The 19033-nt window shown below is 35.1% G+C and overlaps 1 protein-coding gene across 4 annotated transcripts in view; it reads right to left on the bottom strand.

Annotated features, from left to right (window-relative positions):
* The window catches only part of PCDH9 (protocadherin 9), a gene marked incomplete at both ends in the record, with an annotated part of 919651 nt that extends 901065 nt beyond the window's left edge, over positions 1-18586 (bottom strand). For all 4 annotated transcript variants that reach the window (XM_080689025.1, XM_080689023.1, XM_080689024.1 and 1 more), the window contains one exon: positions 15551-18586. In XM_080689025.1, coding sequence (XP_080545151.1) covers positions 15551-18586 — 3036 coding nt within the window. The remainder of the gene's footprint in view (positions 1-15550) is intronic.
* Between the last annotated feature and the right edge of the window lie 447 nt (positions 18587-19033).

The raw sequence follows: 19033 nt of genomic DNA on the forward strand, positions 1-19033 counted from the left end.
CTTAACTTGGTAATTGAATTGCTTGAGCCAATGTTAACACTGATTTGAACTGTTTGAATATATATCAAATGACGATGGGAAAAAGTAGGCCAGATGGATGTTGGGTGGCAGGAGGAAACCTGCCAAGGAGCGATGTTTTCCTATGTGAGTCATAGAAGCTGTAGTTCAGTTTTTAATAGACATGGGAAATTTTCGGAGTCCAATTATCTAATTTTCTGAGTAAACTATATTCTCAAGATGTTAAGTAAAAATTTAGAAAAGCATAAATGGCTTAGAACAGATATTATTGTAGGCCCAAATGAGAAAATGATGTGAAAAAAATGTTGAGACCATGGGTATCTAATTATTGATTTTAATAATCACTATTGCTTTATTTTCTCTGATAATACAAGAAATTTCCACTTATAATAATCAAAACGAGAAAGTAAATATAAAGGATATAAAAGCATCAAGTTAACTATCACTGTGAGAAATGGTATGATCGCCTCAGTTCTAATTATGTAGAGAAAGTGGTTACTACAGGCAGGACAATACTCCCATGATTTCCATGCCAAACTCTTTTTCAATGTATCTGACTAAACTTGCTCCTTATATTGTTGTTTAGTTCTAAATTAATTTCCTGACCTCTTGATATTCTCATATTATTGAAAAATGAACTGCCTGTATATAAATGCTCAAATCGATTCATCTACAACTTCCCCAAATTACTTATTTTTAATTAATACATTTAATTAACAAGTGCCATTTCACATTTGCTTCCTGAGGTCTACATATTTTAAGTTTCAATTCTGAAGTTCATCTAATTATAGTAATTACTTGGTGATAGTTGCCTAAGCAGCCACAGAACAGTTGGAAAGATCTCTTTAGAGTTAGGCACCAGCTTGATGGTTATCACAGAAGTCTAATTGCAATTAAAATAGTACATTTTCTGGCAGTAAAGATTTCTATTTCAAAATATGTTTGCACACGAATATGCAGGTGAAGCATTATATATTACTTAAAAACAAAGATTTTTTGATGAAAAAGTGTATTGCAATTTGGCAATTACTGTTTCAGAAATGAATGTGTTAAAAGTAACAGTCTGTCTTGCCTGAAATAGAAATCCCATTGTGACATTTTCTTCTATGATGAAATAAACCCAAATTTTAAAGCATGAACACTTTTCATTGTAAAAATATATCCATATAATATATATAATAAAGGTTTATTTTAAATGCTTATGTCATTGCATTGATTCCCTGAAATATTGTGATACATATTCATAAGAAAATGGACTTGCCAGAATCAGGACCATCTGGAGGCAAAAGCCAATTAAGCCAAACATTTTTTCCAGTTAGAGTTTAACATCTATGTTCCAGGTCTGTGTTAAACTTATGTCTTTTCAAAGGGCAAAGGATGAAACATTCTTCTTCAGAATATATGACTCAAATATCCATTCACAGTTGATCTCTCCACCAATGAAACACTATTTTTAGAAGAACTGTCTATTTTGACTTGGGTTATAACTCAACATTATCAATGTATGCCATGTTTTCCAGGTATTTTTAGTCCAGCAAACAAACTAATCTCACTTAGCTAAAATATGAAATTTTACTTGCAACTATATTTTATAGACACCTTTGCTTATAGAAGGAGTGTGATTTTTTAAGGATGAAAAAGTACATTTCCCTTTAAATTAGCTAAAGGATAAATTTAAACCTGGCATTTTTATAATTAGAGTAATAGATCTTAGCTTTTATTATTCCATTGAAAGATCAAGTCTCTGAGAACAGTTAAAAAAGAGCTGAAATACTTTAAAAAATACATTTCAGGGAAATGGTGACATCAATTTTAAATGGAAAGAATACTCATATCTTAATGGTGAATTTCTAAGAAAAAAAGAGATGCTTAAAATTCACTAGAAAAGGACAATGTAATTATTTTTAAAAAATATTATTGTCTAACACAATTCTTGGATTACCACTGTTGCTTATTAGTTGCATGTTGAATAACAGAATGAATAAAAATTTAAAAAGAGCTAGTTTTTATATATCAGTGGATTGATTATGGTACAGGTTATTAGCAAAAGATAATTTCATAGTTATATACCAGATAGTTTTAAAAGAAAACAAATTTAAAACTATAGGATATAATGATGGATCAAGATATAATGTCAAAGAAAAAAAAATATGGCTCAGTAGTCTAGTGATCAGTATGGACAATGTCTATTTGTCAGACTTACATCCAAATAAATATTGAGTAGTCAGAAAAAAGCCCTTCACATTGCTAAATAAGAAAACCAAGTGAGTCTTATTCATATAGAATAAAATGTGAGAAGTACACTGCAGAAAATATATTTTTATAGATTACTTGGTCATTATCTAAACTGGATTTTACATAGACTTCCTGAACTCTCCATCATGAGATCTAATAGAGGATATCATTGATATGGCCATTAGAAATAGAACCATCTCAGTTTACACTTAGCCAAGTATAGTAAACATACATCTATATATGGTATACACATATAGTATTTGATGCCATGAGAATGCTATATTTCAAATAAAGCAATGAATCCGAATCTATAAAACTGGGTTTTTACCTTTTGTTGAATTTTAAATTCTGTGATTTTGCCTTATTGATTCTATGTTTGCTCATATAAAAGGACTGTGTAGAATTTATTGAACATCTTCTATATGCCATATTATTCACAAATTCCTATAGTCAGGGATACCACCGCTCAGGTGACATTTGAATGATCCAATGGTATCATAGTAGCCTTGAATATGATGAGGTGTATTGAATAAAAATAAAGTGGTGGTGGACGCTCCCAAGGGGATGCCAAGTACTTCTTTTGAAGAAAGGAGGGCGTAAGTCGGTGAGTTTGGAAATGTATGCTCCTTAAACAATTCCATGAGTTCTGCTACCCAAGAAAATGCCTACATTTTGAGTCTGCTCTGTTCAATATTTCAGTGTTATAAAGAGAAAATCACATCTTAGTGTAAAACAAGAAGTCTACAGAATATTTTGCCATTTTGCTGTTCTCTCTATTTGAAGTCTTCCAAGGACAAATAATAAGTATTTTTTTAATCTGTTTTGCTTTAAAGTCCTTCCTTTTTATTGAGGTATTTTCCTACACAAAAGTAGAATTAAACCAAAAGTCTAATCTGAAAATAGTAGAAGTATACTCAGAGGGGAGTTAAAGTCAGTAACAATTCAAAAATTTAAATTCTTTACTTTAAGTCACACAATAAAGCCAATTGAAACTTGACTATCTCTACTTCTTATTTAGTTGACAAAATTAGTTGAATAAACTCGCACTATACTTAAATGCTTTGAATTCAAACCAGCAAGTCTATCTTGATGATTTTAACAATTCCAACAATAGAGAATGATTTTAGCCCCAGAATACTAAGAAAAAGTGTTTCTCAAGTACAATCATATCGTATTATATTGGTGGTGGAGGTCATTTATGTAATTGGGTCATGTATATCCTCAAACATGTAAACTGGTATACTCGGATATTAAAAACTTACTGATAAGTAAACATATATCATTTTAAAATGGCATATACTGTTGGATATTATGCTTTTGGCATCAATTTGACAATTTCAGAAATATGATTCATATACTCCAGGACATTTTAACTAGTTTGATTACACTATGGATGTCACTACTTCAATCGTGATGTTTTCTTGTCTATGGAATAATTGGAAGCTGGAATCAGCAGGTTTCAAATGACTCCAGCTGTGTTAAGTACCCACTGTGAAGCAGATTCACTTTCTTATATGTTGTTTTGTAATAGGAGAGATGTTTAAGGTGAAACTCTCCAAATGGGTGGAGTTCCTATGGATAATCGACAAAGAACTAAATTAATAACAGGTACTAAAAGGAACAGAGTAATTTTAAAACAACATGCAAATAAAACAGGTGAAAACACTCAAAATAGAAGATGAAACAATTGCAAAAATGTGAAACAATAGGACCTAAGACCAGCACAAAATATCCTGTGTGCTATATTCTGATACTCTTGCAAAGATCAAATTCTCATAACTTTCAAATAACCTAAAAACATATAATGTTTAAATAAAAAGCAGATTAATGCAGATGAGTTGCTTAACAAAAAGATATAAACTCAGATTCAAGAAAAACGCCATAACATAAGCAAAACGCTGATATCCTTGGGAGAAAGGGATGAAGACCTGGTAAACCTAATCACTTATTCTATGACTGTTTTCCTTCCTTCCTTCCTTCCTTCCTTCCTTTCCTTTCCTTTCCTTTCCTTTCCTTTTGTTCTTTCTTTCTTTTGTAGTACAGGGGACTGAACTCAGAGGCATTCTACCTCTAAGTTATACCCCTAGCCCGATTTTATTTCTTATTTGGAAACAGGGTCTCAATAAGTTGCTGAGGCTGGCTTTGAACCTGGGATCCTCCTGTCTCAGCCTCTCAAGTAGCGAAATTATAAGCATGTACCACCATGCCCAGCTATGTATATGTTTTTCATTAGGCATGATTATGTCCAACATCCAGACAAGGAAATCAAGTGCTGGTACAACAATATGATGATGTCACATGGTCTTTTTGTAGTAGGTCACCAAGTCTTTTTTTTTATAACTCCCAATAGCAAACCACTTCTCACATCCTCCTTTTCTTCAGCAGGAAAAATAATTATATAGGCCAAATGATCTCAAAGGCACATTTGAATCTTGAGACTATGAAACTATTTTATGAGTTCTATTAAATACCAAATTTATCTTTCTAAAATTAATATAGTAGCTAGACACTCCATTAATCACTATTCAATTATTATTTGCTTCTTTTTATAGAATTTATACTGGATTCTAGTTTACTGTCTGGATGGCTGAAAAATCTATTAAGGGAACTTTAATGTGAAGCCATGTATTTTTCTTCCAAAACTATAAAGAAATATCAGAATAAAACTATTGATCATTATGTTTAAAGTATACACTCAACAATTTAAGTATCCAAGGGCTTAAAGAAATTTTCGGATGGGGAGGCTTCGAAGAGAAAGATCTTGATCCTGTTCTGTTTAGTTCACCCTTCCTCTTATATATTAAAAATCCTGATATGATGGGAAGACATATTGGTGTGTAAGAAATGAGCAACAAAGAAATGAAAACCAAAGCTATCTCTAAGTGGTAGAAGAGTGCATGTTAAATAAGAATGTTTTCTGTATATGATGTTACAGAGATTAAATCAGTGTAAAATATCATACATATATATAAAGTATAATTTCCATATTATCTGATCTCTCAGGTTACATTAACATTTATTTAACATCTACTTACTCAATTTGCAATTCTCAGCACTATTGCAGGTGCAGTGTTGGAAATACAGAAGCCATAAGACATAATCTGTTACTTTGAGTGGATCTCTTATATTCTCCTTATTGTACTCTATGTAATAATATACCAGTATTTGCTTTGTCTGAGTTGCCATTTGAGAGTGAAAGAGCATCAGGAAGAAGGACTGTGTTTTGAATAATCCTGACTATTTGCCTGGGGTTGACCCTGCATCAGCTGGAGAGGATGCACAACCCTGCCAATAACAGATGGTCCTGCAGGAATAGTTTAAACCCCAAGGAGTGTTGTTCCCAGTATCATCCAGAAGTCAATAACCCTTAGCTAAGGCAGAATTTAATTGTCTAAAATAAAGACTTTACGTGTCAAAATGCTTTTCCTTAATTATTATCATGTTTAAAAATCAATCAATGAATTCAACATATTTTGCTGCCACTATTTGGCAGAAGATCTTGCTGTCAAGACCAAGGAGGAAAATGATTTAGGAAAATAGCCTAAAGATTGTGTGCCTGTTTTTACTATACTGTAATGCAATTTTGATACTTATTTCAATTTTGAGGTTAAAAAATGACAATATTCTTTCATATTTTATTTTGACAGTTTGAATGGATTAGGAATGCATTGAAGCATTATTAACCTAAGTAGTGCCAAATGTAACTAAAATATACCTTTATTTCTTAACTTGGGAAAGGACATCCATAAGAAACATTCAGTTTTAAAAATGAGAAAAGAGAGCCGGGCAAGGTGTGCACGCTTGTAATCCAGCATTTGGGAGGCTGAGACTGGAGGATAGTGGTTCACGGAGAGCCTCAGCTCCTCAGTGAGGCCCTGTTTCAAAATAAAGAATAAAAAAAATAGGGCAGGGGATGTAGCTCGGAGGTTGAATGCCCCTGGGTTCCATCCCAGACCCGCAAAAAAAAAAAAAAAAAAAAGAGAGAGAGAGAGAGAGAAAAGAGAGCCAGGCGTAGTGGCACATGCGGAGACAGGAGGATCGCACAGGTTTGAAGCCAGCTGCGCTGGCTTAAGAGACCCTGTTTCCAAATAAAAATATAAAATGGATCTGGGAGTGTATCCCGGAGGTAGAAGGGTTTCCAGAAACCCCAGTACCACCAAAAAAAAAAAAAAAAAAATGGCAAAAGAACAATATATTTTCTAAAACTACAAATGAGAATAAAGATTTGCTTTTGCCAGCAAGAAAGGGCACATTGTGGATTTTATTTGAAATTTTGTGGCTGTCTCAAAACAAGACATCTTTTCATCCATATATTTAAATGTAGGCATACTGTTATATAGAGATAGATATATAGTTATTCAATGGAAAGATCTGTAGTAATAGTTCATATCATTTAAACGTCTATAGGGTAACTAAGAAGCAAGATGCATATTAAGTAACACAAGTGATATAGTCCACTTAGTAAATAACAAGAAATAGAGCAAAGAAAAGTTGCCAGGCCAGGTGTGTTCACAGCTGACACACAGAAGAGAGGCTATTGTGATTCTAGACATCCAATGTGAAAATCGGTTCAATGACATGAATATATGACACAGGAGGATATAAACTCACAACTCAAAACTCACTCCATTTTGTCTCCATTTGTCACTTGCACCTTCTACAAAAAGTTTCCTGCAGAATCCTATGTGGCAGTGTATTTGAAAGTCCTCAGCATGCAGCTGCTATCACACAGAGGCATAGATTGGTTACATCCTCTGAATCCAAAAAGCACTAGTTTTGTTTTTTTTTTCTCAGAAAAGATCTACTATAGAACTACTCTCAGCAGAAGACATTTTCTGCCCCTCAAAGATACAACTTCATTTCATAAATCCTTCTGTGTTTCCACTCTTCTTATTATTGAGGCTTGTTTAATGAGAGAAAAAAAGAAAAATCTCATCCGTTGAATTGTGGCCTTTCTTGTCGTGCACAAAAAGAACTGTTTTGTTTTCAAAATGAATCATCTAGGATTACTCTCAGCCAGCCACTGAGCCTACTGTGGGCTGCATATAGATGATATACTTTTTCTAGTAGGCAAAGATATAGGATTTGTAAAATTATTTTAAATATGCATAGCTATTTCCACCGTTTATATCTAACAGGGCTAGCCAAAGACATTAAGCCTAAAGAACTGCAAGGCCTGTACTGAAAGTACACTGTCATGAAGGTGAATATAATGAAACCTACGTATGTCTGGAATGAAATGCTGTGCTACAAATATACACTACTTACAAATGAAGCAAGAAGGGATTCAAAAAAATAGCTTGAGAAAAGATTCGATAGTGATTCCTAGGAGGATAAAAGCACTCAGTCCTCAGCCCTATTCATTATGGTAATGTTATATGGTTTTATAGATACCTAGAGTTTTAAACTGATTTACCTTTCCAGAAGAGTTTGTCTGAATTATTAAGAATTTATTCTCAGGAGAAGTGAAGCCTAGATCAGGGACATCAATGGCATCACAAGTCAGTATAAGCAGGCCCGCATGCAATATATATCTCTGATAATTAGTATCATCAAAGAGCAAATCTGCCCATTCTAAGGCATATACTTAAGATTTTTATTCTTTCAGATGCATCCAGTGTCTCTGCATTTGGAAAAAACAGTCAAGACTAATTCCCTAGACTATAAATCACTCTAATGTGGAGGCAAATGTTAGCTAGTTGTATTACAAAGCCTTTACTTCATATTTAATAGGCACCTGCAATACCAGCATTATACAAAGCTCTCTACTTTGCAAATCTTTAAAACCCCACTTAATTTTCTGCACTGATTTCCTGCAATCTAAGAGCTTATGAAGGGTTCATTGTGTTCATACAGATCTATGCAAAATGTGCCAGAGCTTCCCTGTCTGTGATGGCATTCATTTGGAGGTGAATCTCAAATTTCTATCACTGGCATGCTTATTTCCGACTAAAATAAATATTCTCAGGATGAAAGCTGAAGATTAGGAGAACAAAGAAGAAGGCAAAGTAACTAGCACTGGAAGAGATACATGCAAATACCAGCTCAGTGACAATTCTTCATACCGTTTACAATGGAAGCTTAAAGACCCAGACTCTGCAACCCATTAGTTCTTCAATATCCTGAAAGGGATTAGAGTTTCTTAATCAACTGGTAACAGATTGAAAAAAGCAGGAGTTTGGATATTTGAAAAGCAGTGTAAAACTGAAGTTAAGAGATGGCCCGATAGACAAACAGTGGTAAGTACAAGATACTATACAGATGAGATAAAATTGACCAAATTTTCATTTTTTTAGCCCATATAATTAAAAATCATCATAACTTAATAGTTGGTCAAGCTGCATGTCATAAAGTCTTGTCAAGAACAGATAAGTCAGTTTCATCTAAAACACTGGAATGATTAGTATGAAATGACTAGAAAGAACCAAATATGTCTCAAAAATCTTGCCTGTGCTTACATCTTCATCACCCTTGGGAAAAGATGGTTCCAGTGCAATATTTTATAAATGCAATATGCAATTATGATACTATAACCAATCCAATTGTTAAAGATCAATGGAAAACATGTTCATTACATATTTAAATAATGGATACATACATAAAAATAGATATTTAATGAATAACTTTGAGTCCCACATTTTTTAAAGTTATATTTGTTGGCTCAGAAAATTCTATAGATTGTTACTATTCTTGTCTATTGTAGACAAACTGTCTATAGAACAAAAATTTGAGAGAAATTAAAGATAGTCTTTTTTCCAGCTTATTCCTGTCATCACTCTTTACTATTAAAGAAGTATAGTTAGCTGCTTTACTTATGAAAGAATTTCAAATTTTAATGAGTGTTGGCTTAGGGGAAAAAAGAACATAAATCAAATGAAAAATGTCAATCATCATAATATATGTTTCAAGTTTTATGTTTCTGATGACTGACAGCGCAATAGGTTTGTATCAAACAAAGGCAAAAAGCATGTGTTCTTTCCAAATGAAATGTTTGACAGATTTAAGTTTCCTGAAATAACAACTGAGGAAACCTAAAGCAGAAGAGTATATCTCTTTTTGTGTATAAAATTATATTTCTACATTACATTTGCATTTTTTCTGTATTATGACACAAATTTAGGGAGGATATTGTCTATTAAAAGTCCATAAAGTATTAGCATAACTATTAAGAATGTCTGACTCCTATGTCTCCATGAAACTTTGCATTAACCTTTTCCTGACTGACATTTACAAATTCTCACTAGTACCTGTCCTGTGATTAGAGTCATATCTTAACAAACCTGATATAAGCATTGGAGTCCTTAGGGGTACAAATTCTGGTAAGAATATTAAATGTGAAGTTATATGTCAAGAAATCCAAATATTTTTGAATCTACATTATGTAATATTCTTGATTATTTTCCTACTGCGCTTATTATATTGATTTACTAATGTTAGCAAGAGGCTAATTATAGTTTTCATAAAGGATCCTCTTCATGAAAACACCAGACTAAACTTAGAGAAAGCTTACCCAGAGGAATTTAAGTAGAAGTAGTAAACAATCCACTAGATTGGCAGTTTTGTTTTTAGCTATATACAAGCAAATAAAGTCAAACTAAGAAGCATGAGAACAAAGCAATACAGATATTTGACTTGGCCCTCACATCTGTAAACACTCAGGGTAACACAGTTAGGCTAGCACAAATACAGTAGTTTTGGCATCTGGCTGACTTCCAAATTTCCCCAACTCAAAAAAAGATATAAAATTAAAGAATCTAATTAATAAAACAATCTGGAAACACAGTTTACAAGAAAATATGTTCAAAAGACATCATGTTCATAATAGTTCACACTAGAGTATAAAATAACATAATGTACAAATAATGTCCTAAGAAGCTGCATATAATATTGTGAGTTTATATGAATATATACTTTTTGTGGTACTTACTGAGGATGGAAACCAGGGGCATTGTACCTCCGAGCTACACCCACAGCTCTACATTTTAGTCTTTTTAAATTTTTGAAGCAGGGTCTCACTGAGTTGCAAAGGGCCTCACTAAGTAGTTGAGGCTGTCCAAGAACCGTGATCCTTCTGTCTCAGCCTCCTTAATGCTGGGACTACAAGTGTACACCACCACGTCTGGCTTTTATTGTGGGTATATTTTGCAGCTATTTTATGTACATCAAAATGAAAATTGAGCCCTAAGATTTGATATAAGTCACTCATTCATGAAGAAAACTGATTCACAATTTCGAATTAATTCTAAACACACTTTTTCCCATCTTTTAAGTTATACCATTAAGAAAAGGCAAATTATAACTTACAATTATTAAAATAACAAGAATGTGCATGTTGTTACAAGAACAAAATTTACAAGATAATTTTTTGTAGTGCTGAGGATTGAAACTAAGGTCTTGCTCATGCTAGGCAAGTGCTGTGCCACTGTCCTACACCCAATCCTGCAAGGTGATTTTAATGATGCCAAAGCCTGTTCTGCTGTTCTATCATGCAATGAGGATGACTCATAGAGAACTAAGAAGAACATTAAAGTATATAGTTTCTATATATAGAATTGCAACAAATTCTAGAAAATAAAAAACTTGACATTTTAACTATGAAAATTATTTTATCTATATTAAATGCTTAGGAATCAGCAGAAAAATGTATACTTCATACAGTGGCAACTTTTTATTTCTCTTCTTAAAATTATTAGAAGTAAATGCCAAAATATATCTTAAATTTTATAGATTTTAAGTATCAAAATGTAAACAAAATCATCAAATATTTGTCTGGCAAATCCAAAATAAATGGTATACAGTTTGAATGGATAGCCCATCCTCATTACTAAAACCTGAATCAGTCTCCAAGGGGTTCTTAGCATCTTCTACATCCTAAAAGCTGATTTCATGAACACAGGGTATTTAGCCAAAGAGAAGTAGAAACAAAACACATAATTAGCAATATTGTTAAATAATTTGCATGAAGAAGCCAGTTTTTATGACATGCTACCCATTTTCAACCATCTTTACCGGTGTAATCTAAAATTTTGTAGTTTAAAATATCTTGGACATTTTTTGCTAGCCTCATACTACTTAACATTTGCCTTTTTTTCACTTTCAATTGAATTTTTTTCTGACTTTTAAATATCAGGTCTGTGACTATCTTGTGCATTTCACATGATGTAGTAACATTTCAGTAGTGACTGTAGTGGATTACTCAGAAATGAAAAGCAATCATAAATGTAATATAATATTTCTAAATGCAGTGGAATTTAATTAATTCCCTTGATAACTGTAAAAGCACATGTACACACTTTAGTACAGCATGCATACATATTTTCAATGTATAAATTCTTAAATATACATATATAAATACATATATATACAAATACATTTGTATATGTCTATACAATTGTACATGTATATACAAATGTACTCATGAGAAAATAGTCTACATTGTAAAAAGTTAAAGCCAGGGTGCTGAAGCTCTAAAATGAGCATTTCATTTAGAAAATTAAACATGACTGTTTACCCAAAACCAAACTCTAGTGAAACTCTCACTGCTTGTTGTATTATTACTTGAAGAACTTGTCAAATGTAAGTAGATCATCTTGTTTTTTAAGTTAACATTTTCATTTATTACCTTCCCCACCCCTTGAAAAAAAATCACACTGGGGCCAAGAAAATTAATTCCCCAAATGCTGTCAACTGGATTGGGAAATGGCAATAAACAGCTTACTGTAAAGCCTCCAGCTACAATAAAATGACTGTCAATAAATGGGCTGAGTTGGGTTGTGTAAAAACAGGTCCATTGGATATGATAATGTAAAAGGGAATAGAGTTTACATATGTTATGGCGAGTTCTCAAAGTGAGGTCCTTGGACTAACAGTACCAATGTTACCTAAGAAACTGCTAGAAAGGTAAATGTCCAGGCCTGAACCCATGATGCTGAATCAGAACCTCTTTGGATGGGTCACGAATGTTTGTGTTTCAAGAAGTACTCCAGGTGATTCTGACACATCTTGCAATGTGAGGACTGAGATCATGTTTCTAAATTATATGCATCAATAATATCTTTCTTCTTCTACGCAAATATACCAATTAAGTTTATTGGACTTTATTTTGTTGTCCTCCTCTTAAGCTCACATCAGTAAACCGTTGCTCTTTTGTATAAATAAATTCCAAGACGTAATCTTTTGCTTAAAAATTGTAATTCTTAATCTGTGAATGCTAAGGGCACTTCCAAAAATATGTAAAAAATAACTTGTTGAAAATTAAGTGATGAACTTGCAATCTTTAAGAAAAAACAAAGCTTAGTAAGCGTGAATAAGGAATATGATTTGCCATTGTTTTGTCTTTTCTTTGCAGGTTAACACAGGAGAAAATAGCAAAGGGAAAGGATTCAGAAATAGAACCAGTGCACCACAAATAGACCTATCATGTAGGAGTCAGACATTATGTTTGCATTGTATAGGCAATACAAAGTAGTTATATTTAATTTTGGTAACTCTTAAATCAAGAATCTTGTATTTTATCCACATATCAAGTAGCACCAAAAAATGAAAAGGTGTTATTTTTAATGGCAATTGTGCCCACCCAACCCCAAATCTTCATGGATTATGTATTAGTTTGCAAAGTCCTTTGAAAGCCTTTGTAGCAATAAATTTTGCTTTGTCAAAGTTGTGTAGCTCATTTTGCATAAAAGTCATTAGTAGAAGTGAAGAAACTAAAAGAGAAAAAGATAATTTTTGCTTTCTTAGCTTTACCAAAAGCTATCATATAGTTCAATGAAAACAAATTACTAAAGGGTGGCATATAATTTGTGTCCTTCACACAAACTATGCTTCTCCCTAAAATTGTACATATTGTTCTGTATATCACCATCACTTCTTTCTTTACTTCTAAAATTCCTTTTCTCCAACATCACTATTTTTCCCTTTTAGCATAAAAACTAAAATGTGTAAGCAAGGCCATTTCACTATCCCTTTATTATAATAGCAAAGTGAACTACATTTGAACATCAGAATGCCTACAGGGGAACTGAAAAGCAACACCTGGTCAGAAGGAAGTCTAAAGTGCACTTTAGTTTCAGTTAGAGAATTACTCAGCGTCCTCTTTGAAAGATTACATCATACAAACAAATATCTTTATGACTGACTAAGCCTCAACAATAGGACTTTTCCCTGCTTTGCTGAAATGCATTTAACATTTTTGTCACTGCACTATATATAAGTTCAATTACTAGCAAGAAGTCAGGAAAAGCTGCTCTGTATCTCAGTGCTGATACCCATTACAGTTATATGATAAAAAAAGACAATGTGGAAAGTATGTTAGCATATTTCTTTGAAAAGAATTTTCAGGTTTTATGTGAAAAGTTTTAAATAGCATTGGTTTCTCCAAGATACTATGCAAGTCATAAAATAGCATGAGGATATTGTAAACAACCTTTATGATAAAATTATAAAAATTAAAATTTTTATTCAAATAGCAACTTCTTAATTAAGCCCATTTAGTTTTGCCAATTATTTTTTGTTGTCATAACTATTTAACAACGTTTAAAATTGTTTACTAAGCCAGGACAACTCCCAAACTTTAAGACATCAACTTCTTCCCAAATGATTTTAAAGTTAACATGAAAATAAGTTGCCATTCCAAATTCAATGTGTATTTAATAGGCCCCTATTCTCCACTAAAACTTTAATAATTATTTACTTATTTTAAATCACTTTATCCTGTACATTTAACTTATAAGTATGTGTAGTTATAAAATCTGCTAGACACTTAATATTTTAAATGGAGATTTTAGTTAAATAACTATAGACATTATAGTTAATATTCTGGGAGTATTTGTGTGATTCATTGGCAAAATAATTTTTACAAAGAGTTTATTGCCATGAAGCCTTAAAGTTATTCTATAAAATATATAATAGGTAGTAAAGGAGAAAACAGTTTCTATAAGACAGCCTACTCCACCCCAACCCCAAAAAAGGAAAAAAAAAACTGTTTTTTCACTCATCTATGACTCTCAAGATTATTCTGAGAACTAATTTTCTTTTATTTAATTTTTTGAAATGTATATGTCCCTGACTTAACAAAAACAGACCATCACCAGAGAGACTCCAATATCAAGGAAGATAGAACTTGGGATAGGGAATCCTAGAAAGGTAGTGTGGTGGGAGCTAATAAAAAATGAACAAGCAAATAGACTTAACTGCTAGTTGCTCCAGAGCAACTATCATTAAATAAAAGGTATCTTTGGCTGTACTACCAGCTCCATCCCCCCCCATTTCCCTCACTACTGCAGGATTGGCGCCTGGCCAGCACCAGCGCCATGATACCCTAGTGCCACCTACAGGCTATTATCGACACTCAAATTTCATGGCAACAGACAAGCACCAGTGAAATAAATTAGACAGCGCTGCATTTAAATCTTTATTAGCAAAGAATTATTAGACCTAAGAAAAACTAATTCTGGATTTGGTTGAAATATGAGTTTCTCAGCCTCTTAATCCCTCTTCATATGGCATATTTCACAGTTTAAAATGAGTTATGACAAGATCACTTATGCATTACTAAGATGAGAGAGTATTTACAATGGGTTCATTCTTTTCTCTATAAATCAGTTATATTAGAGCAAAAGCATTCCTTTTTTTCTTTTTTGAAAGTGTATTTGGCCATCGTGGACATTGAAAATCTTCTATTAAGGAACCAGTTTACTATATTACAATAAAATAATTCAAAATCAAAGAGAAGACTTCCTATATGGCTTAGTTGCAATCTATAAACAATCATGTGCTTCACAGCTGATGTACATTTAAGATTCTACTATCTTGTTTAGAGACTAAAAAAAATTTAACCCCCTTAGCAACCACAGCTCCAATATCATTGGTGTCAAACCTTCAAATATCTTTTAAAACTTGATATTTGAAGGTGACTTTTTAGATCAAAAGATAATGTGAGAATCTTAAGACAGTCAATTTGGAAACCTCAGGAGCAGAATTTGGCATATTCGGATGGGTTTTCTTCCTCAGCAAACATTATCTTGGGACATTTTGGAATAATTTCTTCTTTTCATCTTTTGCCATTTGAAGGAAACGGGGAGGTTAAATAATTCTGAGAACTCAGAAATTTCAAAGCTGTTCTAAAAATTTCTTGACTGAGCCCCCAGAGGAATAGAAAAGGGGTCAAGTTTTTTTTTTCTTCCTCTTTCTAACTAAGCTAACCTTAGACCAAAACAATACACACATTGGCACGTTAATACTGGTTGACTGGGCACTTGTATGCAGTACTTATAGACCAGTAAAAGTGCTCGTTTACCTGTCTGGTGTGTAAGGGGCCCTTTGTCTTGAAGCCTCCTTGGGAACTGCACTCTGAGGCACTGAAGTGATCTGAACTAGTGGAAGAGCGTTTGGAAAGGGTGTCACAGCCCCCGACAAAGGTGTTGTCCAAAGGGAGCTCCTGAATCACATGGTGCTTTTTCACGGAAACTGGAGTGTCTGGTTTGAGATGAAAAGCAGGTTGTGGAGAGGCAGACTTGTAGTGCTTGGCCAGGTCAGGGCTGTTAGGCTTGAAGGTTGTTGGAGGTGCTGGGCCCCAGTCAAATCTTCCTATGCTCTGCTCCTCCAGCTCAGCTGGCAGGCTTATTGTCCCGTTGATGGGTTCGTGAACTGCATCATCCGGTTTGGACTCTTCAATAGTCACAAAGTTCAAAAGAGAGCTCTTGGGAGACTTTCTTTTCTTCCTTTTCTTTTTCTTGTTTTGCTTGTTCTCCTGGTTTGGGGACATCCATTCCGCGCCTTGCTTGTTCCTCTGAGCTGCTTTGAACCTGGACGCGTGGCGGCAGCGCACCAGAACAGTGACGAAGATTACGACTATGACCACCATGGCCCCGGCCACGATGGCAATCATGATGGTGAGATAGTCCTCATTTTGGTAGGGTTGGCTGCTGTCACCTATGTTCCTGTCCAGTGGGGTCTCCATAGTCCTGCGGATCAAGTCATAGATATAGGAGGCATTTCCAGCAGTGTCGTTGACATAGAGAAATACAAGCACGAGTGTGTGCAAAGACTTGGGGTACCCTAGGTCACTTATATTGACCACCAAACGGTGCAAGCCCACATCAGTGGGTGCCGGCTTCTCCTCCAGAGTGATGTTACCTGTGACTGGATCGATCCGAAATAAGCCTTTGTTGTTCCCACTCACTATCGTGTACTTAAGTTCTGCGTTCATTCCAGTGTCAATATCCACCGCAAAAACTTCTGCCACAACAGAGCCAGGAATGGCTGAGAGGGGAACCAACTTAAAGGAAGTATTAGATGGTGGAGAAATGACAACCGGGCTATTGTCATTGACATCCATGACATTGATAGTTACTTTTGCAGTAGAGGAACGAGGTGGTTGTCCCCCATCGGTGGCTTTGACATCGAAAGTGTAGGAACTCTGTTGCTCTCTATCAAAGGAGACATTTGACTTTATGACTCCAGAATAAGGATCCAACACAAAATTATCATTGTCATTCAGAATGGAAAGAGTCACAGCTTTATTCTCCCCAGCATCTGCATCTGTCACTGTGATTACCCCCACAGTACTATACTTTGGCAGATTTTCAGACACAAAAAATTGAAAATGGTTATGAGTAAACTTGGGGCTATTGTCATTCTCGTCCAGAACAGTAACTATCACAGCCGCTTGGCTTTGCAGGGGAGGGGTCCCATTGTCCCTGGCAGTTACTGTAAAAATGAATCGTTCTTGTTCTTCTCTGTCAAAGACTCTGGAGGCTGTCAAAACTCCTGTCTTTCTGTCCAGATCAAAGAAGGAGGCATTCGGTCCAAGCTGATAAACAATGTCTGCGTTTTTCCCACTGTCTTCATCTGTGGCACTAATAGTGGTTAAGTATAACCCACGTCGGTTGTTTTCAGAAACTGACAGCTCAATTACAGGCTGGTTGAAAATTGGTGGGTTGTCATTTTCATCCTCAAGTTTAACCCTTACCAAGGCAGTCTGGTTTAAACTGGGCTTCCCAGAATCAGAGGCAACAATTTTAAAGCTGAACTCTTTAGTGCCCTCATAGTCCAACAAGGAAGAGGTCTCTAGCAAATACTGGTTGTCATAGACTGCCTTCAGGTGAAACGGGACCTCTCTCTCAATAAAACAGATCACTTTGCCATTCACATCTGTGTCCTTATCTGAAACAGTAATCAGGGCAATCTTTGTATTGACAGGATCTTTCTCAGATAAATACACTGTCCCATTGATGGGACTTATAATGTACCTGAGGTCTATGTTCGGAGGGTTATCATTCACATCGGTGACATTGATGGTAACCGTCGCTCGGGCAGGAGTGGAGCTGCCATCACTAGCCAGCACTGTCACTTTGTGAATGGCTGTCTCTTCTCTATCTAAGGACCTCTGAACTGTAATCAGCCCGGTGGTATTATTTAAAGCAAAGAGTCTTTTGGTTGCAGGGGCGACCTGGGCACCAAAAATGTACCGGATTTCGGCATTACTGCCTATATCTGCGTCAGTGGCATGGAGCTGAATTACAGAGGTGCCCACAGGAGCATTCTCTGGGATGTGCACCTCCACTTGCCCCTCTTTGAACACTGGCCTGTTGTCATTTACATCACTTACTGTGACCTGCAGTATGGCTGTGCTGGATTTCTGTGGAGTGCCTCCATCCTCCACTTTGATTTTCATCACATAGGTGTCTTTCTGTTCTCTGTCCAAGTTTTGCTGAACAATCAATTGCGGCCACTTCTCTCCCTCTGGAGTTTCCACGATATCCAGACCAAAAACACTCTGCCCATTTAGCAATTCATAATGCTGTACACCATTGAAGCCTGTGTCAGGATCTGTTGCTGATGGAATTGGAAAGCGGCTGTTGATCAAAGTGTTTTCTGGGATGGAAATATTGATGACAGGAGACGGAAACATGGGGGCATTATCATTGGTATCCTTGACAATTATCTTTATTTTGATCAGCCTGAAAAAGTCATTGGGGAGGATCACCACTTCAAGTTCAAAGAAGCACTCATTCTCCTCAGCATAAGAAGCTCCAGCACAGAGTTTTTCTCTGTCTATTCTGTTGGAGGTCGTGAAAATCTCCCCAGTGCTGCTGGATACTTTCACCAAAGGGGCATCCCCAGCTTTAGAAACCAGTCTGTAGACAAGGCTGGCACTGGTCCCTGTGGCAGCATTGATGTGAGAAATGTTCAGATCCTTTGGTATGTTTCCTATGGGCACATTTTCAGGCAATTCCTCTCTAATAGTGTAAATAAGTTCTTGAGCTATTGCAGAATCCAGCCTTAAACAGGCAATCAGAGCAGCCAACAGGTAAAAATCCCTCAGGTCCATGATAATGTATTTATTGTCTTTTCCCAGATTTTAGGGTTTAAACGTTTCCACTGAGGGATGCACAGATTGCAAGAGGAAGTGTGCATGGACTGGAGGATGCATTACATCTCATCCCTTATTTGGAGACAGCCACTGTCAACACAATCGTACAGACAATATTATTCTTCAGTAAATAAAAGCACACAGTCACAAAACTGCGAACCACATTTTCCACTGCATATTAGTAAACATGGCAGTTTGCTCTGCCACTGTTTGCAAGTTAACTCTATGGGTAAAAACCCTGAATATCCCCCGCTTGTTGCATTTCTCCCAGAGAAAATAAAATTATCTACTTTTGAATTAAGGACAGCAGCTATTTTTACCTGTCTTTCCCCACTTTTCTTTTGAACACTGTTTAATTCAAAACATGCATTCATGTACTCTTCCCCTCCCCCTGTCTGACTGCCT

Source organism: Muscardinus avellanarius, assembly GCF_963383645.1.
Source record: "Muscardinus avellanarius genome assembly, chromosome: 2".
In the NCBI taxonomy this organism is placed as follows: Eukaryota; Metazoa; Chordata; class Mammalia; order Rodentia; family Gliridae; genus Muscardinus; species Muscardinus avellanarius.